Source organism: Berghia stephanieae, chromosome 13 (assembly GCF_034508935.2).
Source record: "Berghia stephanieae isolate SIO BIC M18660-M18661 chromosome 13, UCSD_Bste_1.3, whole genome shotgun sequence".
NCBI classification, from domain to species: domain Eukaryota; kingdom Metazoa; phylum Mollusca; class Gastropoda; order Nudibranchia; family Aeolidiidae; genus Berghia; species Berghia stephanieae.
In genome coordinates, this window is record NC_088372.1 from 3484087 (window position 1) to 3494086 (window position 10000).

Sequence of the window (10000 nt, forward strand, 5' to 3'; positions counted from 1 at the left end):
CGTGACGTCACTTCCTTCGTCGTTCTGTCTGTTGTGGTGCTAAGACATGAATACATAATATGGAAATAGGGTCCAATTGTGACGTCACTTCCTTCGTCGTTCTGTCTATTGTGGTGCTAAGACATGAATACATAATATGGAAATAGGGTTCAACTGTCGTGACGTCACTTCCTTCGACGTTCTGTCTGTTGTGGTGCTAAGACATGAATACATAATATGGAAATAGGGTTCAATTGTCGTGACGTCACTTCCTTCGTCGTTATGTCTGTTGTGGTGCTAAGACATGAATACATAATATGGAAATAGGGTTCAATTGTCGTGACGTCACTTCCTTCGTCGTTATGTCTGTTGTGGTGCTAAGACATGAATACATAATATGGAAATAGGGTTCAACTGTCATGACGTCACTTCCTTCGTCGTTCTGTCTATTGTGGTGCTAAGACATGAATACATAATATGGAAATAGGGTTCAACTGTCGTGACGTCACTTCCTTCGACGTTCTGTCTATTGTGGTGCTAAGACATGAATACATAATATGGAAATAGGGTTCAACTGTCGTGACGTCACTTCCTTCGACGTTCTGTCTATTGTGGTGCTAAGACATGAATACATAATTGGAAATAGGGTTCAACTGTCGTGACGTCACTTACTTCGTCGTTCTGTCTGTTGTGGTGCTAAGACATGAATACATAATATGGAAATAGGGTTCAACTGTCGTGACGTCACTTCCTTCGTCGTTCTGTCTATTGTGGTGCTAAGACATGAATACATAATATGGAAATAGGGTTCAACTGTCATGACGTCACTTCCTTCGTCGTTCTGTCTATTGTGGTGCTAAGACATGAATACATAATATGGAAATAGGGTTCAATTGTCGTGACGTCACTTCCTTCGTCGTTCTGTCTATTGTGGTGCTAAGACATGAATACATAATATGGAAATAAGGTTCAATTGTCGTGACGTCACTTCCTTCGTCGTTCTGTCTGTTGTGGTGCTAAGACATGAATACATAATATGGAAATAGGGTTCAATTGTCGTGACGTCACTTCCTTCGTCGTTATGTCTGTTGTGGTGCTAAGACATGAATACATAATATGGAAATAGGCTTCAACAGTCATGAAGTCACTTCCCTCGTAATGACGCATAGTAACTTAGCAACTGGTTCTAAACTATCGGAACAATTGAGGGCGCCTTGTGAAATACTTCTCCGACGAGCATAAAAGTGTATCCAGAGGAGAAAAACAACAACATTTTTTTCACTTTTATACATTCTGATCACATGACATGTGAAAAAGTTCTAGCCAGCGTGAAGAATAAAAAAGTACAGATTTTCTTTGTTTAGAACCAAGCTGCTCGTTGCTGGGCGGACGTGATATGTGACACCTCGTCTCAAAACGGTATTAAGTCGGGATTATTAAGATGCAGAAAATGGAATTTGTAGCCAGAAATATCAGACGTAAGTTGAGTTTATTTGCCTTATAGAGGAGAAGGAATATCATATTTTACTGTGCTAAATACCAACGTTTTATATTTTTGACCAGTTTAACTAGAATTTGACTTTTTAGCATCTGGTCCATCCCGACTTAATACCGTTTTGAGACGAAGGGTCACATATATTATGTCGGAACGAACCAGATGCTTAAAAGCCGAATTAAATGTTAAAACTGGTCAAAAATATAAATTGTTGGCATTAGCACCCTAAAATATGCTATCCATTCTCCTCAATATATATTTCTGGCTATAAATTCAATCTTCAACATCTTAACCATCCGAACTTAATATCGTTTTGAGAAGAGAGGTCACATATATCAATCAGACTATAGAAAATTATTATGATACAGGCCTGTGGTGCTGCTGGGTCCATTATCTTTCGTCTTGGTTTCCTTTCCAGAGTTTGTGCCCGATGGAGGGGAGCCCGAGCACGGGACGATCGGGTTGTCCGAAGAAGGCCCGGGGCAGACACATTTGCAGGACTGGTCCACAAAGCTCACACCGGGACAATCTTTGTCTTTTAACTTGCACGACTCTGGGAAGGAACAACAAAAAAAGAAATTAGATTACAAAAAAAAAAGAAAATGAAGATATGTGACCCTTCGCCTCAAAACGGTTTTATGTCGGGATGGTTAAGATGTTGAAAATTGAAATTATAGACCAGAAATATCAGACTTGTGATGAGTTTGTATGTTTTATTGAGGAGAATGGATACCATATTTTAGGGTGCTAATGCCAACAATTTATATTTTTGACCAGTTTAACATTTAATTCAGATTTGAAGTAGCCTATTTTGTTCGTTCCGACATAATACCGTTTTGAGACGATGGGTCACAAATGAAGATATGTGACCCATCGTCCCAAAACGGTATTATGTCGGGATGAACCAGATACTAAAAAAGAAATGCCAAATTAAAGCTGAACTGGTTAAACATTTGAATTATTTCTATTTATCATTCTAAGATATGATATTCATTCTCTTCACTAAAGCATACAAAACTCATTACAAGGCTGGGATTTCTGGCTATAAATTCCATTTTTCAGCATCTTAATCATCCCGACTTAAAACCGTTTTGAGACGAGGGGTCACATAAATATGCAGAACGTGACACGACATAATCTCTCTTATCAAAAGATAGTATGCTTTTGGCTAAGAAACTCACAACATTGCCATCCGGAACTATAACGGACCAATATATAAAACTATATGTCATCTTGAATAATACAGTTTAGTGAGAATTACTCATAAATGTGGATGTCAAAAAAAATAATTAAAAAAAATAATAACAAAGACCTGAATGGCGTCAACTTCATTCTATCTATAGATAGTTCGAAGTTGACGTCACTCAGGACTTTGATGTTATTTTTTTTTTAATTTTTATTTTTTGCCATCCACGTTTATGAGTTATTCTCACTAAACTGTATGAACCAGTCTATAAACGTTCATGGTTACACATAGTTTTGTGTGTTGGTCCGTTATGCTCCCGAATGGCAATGTTGTGAGCTTCTTAGCCAAGCGCATACTATCTATACCATAGTATATTAGGGGTTGGGGGGGGGGGAGGCAGCGTGGTTCAGCTTTACGGTCTTCGCTTCGTACCCGAAACGTCCCAAGTTCGATCACCCGCCGCTGCGTTGTGTGGCCATTCAGCAAGTCATCTCGCCCTAGCTCAATTTTGTGGCGCTGCACTGCGGCTGACGCCTGGGTTATTCCAGTCTTCCCTTGGAATAGACCCTAGAGAGACAACTTTCCTCTATGGGATGAATAAAGAGAATTTTATTTATTTTATTTATTTATTTATTTATTTATTTATTTATTTATTTATTTATTTATTTATTTATTTATTTATTTATTTATTTATTTATTTATTTATTTATACAACAGACATGAAAATGTGCGAAAACCATGGGCTGGAGGCGCCTTTTAGATCAGTCAAGCTGACACTTCGATAGAAAATGTGACCCCTCGTCTCAAAACGGTATTAAGTCGGGAGATTGAGATGCGGAAAATGGAATTTGTAGCCAGAAATATCAGACTTAAGTTGAGTTTATATGTTTTAAAGAGGAGAAGGAATATCATATTTTACTGTACTAAATACCAACGTTTCACATTTTAGACCATAATTTGACTTTTTAGCATCTGGTCCATCCCGACTTGATACAGTTTTGAGACGAGGGGTCACATATACGAAAACATAAAATGGGCGTTTCGGGTGTTCCCTTTATCAACAAAGCAGGATGAATGGAACACCTAAGACGAATGAGGAGATAATGTGGTAGTGGCGTTGTAGTGTTATTTGTAGTGTCATTGTCGGCATAACCATCGTTAACTTATAGCCTGGCACGAGAACCCTCTAAGACTTATAGTTTGATGCCATTTTAAAGGTTTTGCAGCGTCTAGTTGGTATGTTGTCTTCAGTAGTGGTCAAGGAAACAAGTTATCCCATTGGTTGAACTGTTGAATACAACTCACGATTTGTTTTCTTTTGTGGCCAAAGACCTGTCTTTTGACGTCATTTTATGGTCAGTGCCAGGCTATAAGTTAACGATGGCTACTGTCAGTGTCAGGTCATGAATACGATGGCTACTTTCAGTGTCCGGTCATGAGTTTATGAAGGAAACGGCCAATGTCAGGTAATGAATTTACGAAGGAAACGGCCAGTGTCAGGTCATGAATACGATGGCTACTTTCAGTGTCAGGCCATGCGTATACGAAGGAAACGGCCAGTGTCAGGTCATGAATTTACGAAGGAAACGGCCAGTGTCAGGTCATGAATTTACGATGGCTACTTTCAGTGTCAGGTCATGAATTTACAAAGGAAACGGTCAGTGTCAGGTCATGAATTTACAAAGGAAACGGCCAGTGTCAGGTCATGAATTTACGAAGGAAACGGCCAGTGTCAGATCATGAATTTACGGAGGAAATGGCCAGTGTCAGGTCATGAATTTACGATGGCTACTTTCAGTGTCAGGTCATGAATTTACGGAGGAAACGGCCAGTGTCAGGTCATGAATTTACAAAGGAAACGGTCAGTGTCAGGTCATGAATTTACGGAGGAAACGGCCAGTGTCAGGTCATGAATTTACAAAGGAAACGGTCAGTGTCAGGTCACGAATTTACGATGGCTACTTTCAGTGTCAGGTCATGAATTTACAAAGGAAATGGTCTGTGTCAGGTCATGAATTTACAAAGGAAACGGCCAGTGTCAGGCCATGAATTTACGGAGGAAACGGCCAGTGTCAGGTCATGAATTTACGATGGCTACTTTCTTCAGTGTCAGGTCATGCATTTACGATGGCCACGGATTTGAACCACCGAACCATCCACCCATAAGGGTGTCAATCAAAAGTCACACGACCACTTACTAGGCGCACATTTGTACATTTTGTTCATCATCTCGATGTCTCCAAAACTCAGATGCTCGACAGTGCCGATGATTTTCTGCCATTTGGGGTTCAACGTTTTGATGGATTTCCCGCCATTGCTCGTGAAAGACTGCCGAAGATATTAATAGAATAATAGGGAATGAGATTAGCGGAAGAGTAGCGTCCCTTGATTGGACGTCACCGGCGGAGAAGTTATTAGAGAGAGAACGTCATATTGGTTTTGCGCAAGCGTCTCTCGTCCTCGCTTCCGGTGAAAGCGACATGAGACGTTCTCTCTGTAAGGTGACGTCCAATCAAGGGACGCTACTCTTCCGCTAATCTCATTCCCTATAAAGACTATTGTATGCAAATTTTGAAAAGATGTGTATCTATATATATTTTGTGCGGCTATGTGGTCTTGTGGTATGGCATTCGCTTTCGGATCGGAAGGTCCTGGATTCGAGCCTCGCTCGGCGCATAGTTGAGTCCTTGGGAAAGGCTCTTTACTTACATTCTCTCACGGTACTCAGGTGTAAAATGAGTACATGGCCGTTAACAGCGTTTGTCTCTGTTCGAAAAAACTTGTAATATCGCCTAACAGGTGTCATGTCTCGTCCTTCATGTTAAGTGTTGTTGTTGATCAGGGATTCCTTGTAAAGCGCTTTGAGCACGTTAAGTGGATATTGCGCTATATAAAAATCATTTTCTTTCGATCGATGTGCGCATGTGCAATAGTTGCAGGTGTGATAAGCAAACGTAATAGTTGAGATTAAAGGTGAGCTTTTATATAGCGCAATATCCACTACATGTGCTCAAAGCGCTTTACAAAACGTTCCTGACTAACAGCAACACATAACATAATGAACGAGACATGACACCTGTGAGGCGATAATACAATTTTCTTTTCCGACAGAGACAACGCTGTTAACGGCCTGTATTCATTTTACACCTGAGCACGGTGAGAGAATATGAATATGAGTAAAGAGCCTTTTCCAAGGACTCAACTATGCGCAGCCGAGGAAAGCTCGAACCCAGGACAATCCGATCCGAAAGCGAGTGTCATACCACTAGACCACGTAGCCGCACGTAATAATAGGGAAGAAAAGTATGACGTCAAAAAAAAATAACTGGTTCCTTTGTAATTGGAAGTGTAAAACCCCTCATCCGGAGTGATTGGTCTACTGGTTTCAACGTGATTTTCTTGTCTACATATATGTGACCCTATGCCTCAAAACGGTATTAAGTCGGGTTGGTTAAGATGTTGAAAATTGAATTTATAGCCAGAAATATCAGACTTGTGTTGAGTTTGTATGTTTTCATGAGGAGAATGGATACCATATTTTAGGGTGCTAATGCCAACAATTTATATTTTTGACCAGTTTAACATTAAATTCGGCTTTTAAGCATATGGTTCGTTCTGACATAATACCGTTTTGAGACGATGGGTCCCATATATGCTGGTCGTCAATAAAGATCATCCATCCTCGCTTTTACACGCCATTTAATCCTAAGTATCTACCTATAAATTGTGCTACTAAAATATTTATGTTACCTTATGATTCAATATGCAACACATACACACACATATCACACACACATACATACACACACTTCCAATGATTTTGGAACCGGAAACGTAGAAGTTGTGACGTCACGATTTATACACAAACAAAAAAAACACACACACACACTCACTCACACTAAACCCACATACAAATACACACACAAACACACAGAAACGCACAAACATACACAAACACATTCCCCCCCCCCCCCAATGCAAACAAACATACCCACCCACCCACCCACACACCCCTCCGCACACATAAGCACACCCCCTACACACCCAACCTCTCACACCCCCCCCCTACACACACACCCACACAACCGTACCGTCTTATCATAGTGCATGCTACTCTTGTAGTCGTAATTCACGCCATAATGATAGGACTTCTCCCACGAGTTTTTCTCAAACACCCCTTCCCCCCAATCACCCACACACCCTCACACCCCCCTCCCCACACACCCACACAACCGTACCGTCTCATCATAGTGCATGATACTCTTGTAGTCATAATCCACTCCATAGTGATGGGACTTCTCTCACGAGTTCAACACACCCACCCCTCCCCCCAGACACACCCACACACCCTCACCCACCCACACCCACCCACACACCCTCACACCCCCACATACCCCCACACACCCGCACAAAAAATAATAATGATGAGAAGTTTTCCAAGAGTTCTTCTCAAACATACCCACCCACCCTCACAACCGTACCGTCTCATCATAGTGCATGATACTCTTACAGTCGTAATCCACTCCATAGTGATGTGCCTTCTCCCACGAGTTCTTTTCTCAAACCCCCCCCCAATCACCCACACAACCACACACACCCCCACACACCCCCACACACCCACACAACCGTACCGTCTCATCATAGTGCATGATACTCTTATAGTCGTAATCCACTCCATAATGATGGGCCTTCTCCCACGAATTCATCTCAAATTGGTCGTGTTCGGATTCTGGAATAGAAAAATTTTAAAAATGTTACCCCTCCAGAGCTGCCAAACTACCGCAAAAAATGCGGAATTGTACGCATTTTCAGCGAGTGTACGCTTGTTGTACGCATTTCCCCCAAGATTGTACCCATTTTCAGTTTCCAGAGTCACTTCAGTTTTCTTTAGTTGTAATAGCCTGGATGCTCGTATCGCTGTTTTCTTAAGCTTGCTGGATCGTTCATATTTGTACTCGATACCAATTCATTGCTCTATTATTCTGTAGTGAACTCGCTCCTATTGTTTTATATCAAAACGGTATTAAGTCGGGATGATTAAGATGAGGAAAATGGAATTTGTAGCCAGAATTATCAGACTTAAGTTGAGTTTATTTGCCTTATAGAGGAGAAGGAATATCATATTTTACTGTGCTAAATACCAACGTTTCATATTTTAGACCAGTTTAACTATAATTTGACTTTTTAGCATCTGGTCCATCCCGACTTAATACCGTTTTGAGACGAGGGGGTCACAAATGGGAACGATCTATAGATAGAATGAAGATGACGTCACTCAGGTCTTTGTTATTGTTTTTTGCCATCCACGTTTATGAGTAATTCTCACTAAACTGTATTAACCAGACTATAAAAGTTCATGGTTATACATAGTTTTGTGTGTTGGTCCGTTATACTTCCGGGTGGCAATGTTGTGAGCTTCTTGGCCAAGCCCATACTATTTATATTCATGTTTTCGTCCAACCTAGTCATCGATTTGTTGATGTACAACGATTGGACATTTCTTAACAAATGTAAACACGTTGCTTTGTTTATGAAAGTTGTATACATACCCGTGTGTCAAGCTGAACAAAATGACCAATCGTGATGTAAGATAATATTTCAAAAGCTGTGAATACTTCTCACAACTATGTGGGTCATTTGAGCACACTTTGAGAATGTGAGTAAATAGTCTTTTCCAAGGACTCAACTATGCGCCGTGCGAGTCTTGAACCCCGGAAAGCGAGTGTCACACCACTAGACCACATAGAAAACAAACAAACAAACACACACACACATGCACACACACACACACACACACACACACACAAATTCCTCCTCCCCCCACCCCCCCCCAAAAAAAAAAACAAAACAAAATAAAACAAAACAAAAAACAAACAATACAAATAAAAAAAAACAAAAACAAAAACAAACAAACAAAAAATACAAAAACAAAAAACAAAACAAAGCAAAAAAAAAAAAAAACCACGTGACGAATTTCTGTACTGAAAGTCAAGTCAAGTCAAGTGCTTTACAACAAAGCCCACTTACTTGGGACATCGGATAAATCGACCTTGACAAATTTGTCTCTATCGGCCCTGGTTTGGGTGTGGTACATGCCGAGAGCGTGGCCTAGTTCATGGAGGATGGTCTCGTGCTGAAATTAGATAGGAAAAAAAACAACTTATAGATGGATCGAAGATGACGTCACTCGGCTCTTTGTTATTGTTTTTCGCCATCCATGTTTATGAGTAATTCTCACTAAGGTGTATATTTTCCAACCATAAACGTTCAAGGTTACATACATAGTTTTGTGTCTTGGTCCGTTATACTTCCGGATGGCAATGTTGTGAGGTTCTTAGCCAAGCGCATACTATCTATAGAAGAAACGAAATTGACGTCACTCAGTTCTTTCTTTGTTTTTTTTTTATCCAGCTATTTGTGAGTAGTTTTCACTGTAGATAGTATACGTTTGGCTAAAAAACTCACAACATTGCCATCAGGAAGTATATTGAACCAACACACAAAACTCATGTGTCAACTTGAACGTTGATAGTCTGGTTAATACAGTTTAATGAGAATTACTCATAAACGCGGATGGCAAAAAAAATAATAAATTTTAAAACAATAACGAAGACCTGAGTGAGATCATATTCGTTCTATCTATAGATAGGATGCGCTTGGCTAAGAAGCTCATAACATTGCCATCCGGAAGTATATCGGAAAACACACAAAACTCTGTGTAACCATGCACTTTTATAGTCTTTTTAATACAGTTTAGTGAGAACAACTCACAAACGCGGATGGCAAAAACAATAACAAAGGCCTGAGTGACGTCATCTACGTTCTATCTATATTTGTACGATTGATATAGAGGGCAGACATGGTGAGTATTTAATTTAAGCACATGGCACTAATCGTTGCCATCGTTAACTTAAAGGGAAAGGATATTTCCTGAACTCCTACAATATTTTAAGATAATGAATAGAGAGATGACACATAATATATAGAACATACTGATTTTGCTGTTATACAACAGTAAAATTGGGTTTTCCCTGAAATGAAAGGGAGGTAACAATCTTGGGTTCCCCACACCCCTTATTATTATTATTATTATTATTATTATTATTATTATTATTATTATTATTATTATTATTATTATTATATTATTATTATTATTATTATTATTATTATTATTATTATTATTACTATGTTATTATTATATTATATATTATTATTATTATTATTATATTTTATTATTATTATATTATTTATTATTAATATTATTATTATTATTATTATTATTATTATTATTATTATTTGATATAGCGCTAGTATCCACAAATAGTGCTCAGAGGGGATTT

General features: G+C 39.3%; 1 protein-coding gene across 6 annotated transcripts in view; it reads right to left on the minus strand.

Annotated features, from left to right (window-relative positions):
- The window catches only part of LOC144958550 (protein SpAN-like), a 41447-nt gene that overhangs the window by 5846 nt on the left and 25601 nt on the right, over positions 1-10000 (minus strand). For all 6 annotated transcript variants that reach the window (XM_078890596.1, XM_078890594.1, XM_078890595.1 and 3 more), the window contains 4 exons: positions 8688-8793; positions 7292-7389; positions 4859-4988; positions 1845-2027 (listed from right to left, as the gene is read on the minus strand). In XM_078890596.1, coding sequence (XP_078746722.1) covers positions 1845-2027; positions 4859-4988; positions 7292-7389; positions 8688-8793 — 517 coding nt within the window. The remainder of the gene's footprint in view (positions 1-1844; positions 2028-4858; positions 4989-7291; positions 7390-8687; positions 8794-10000) is intronic.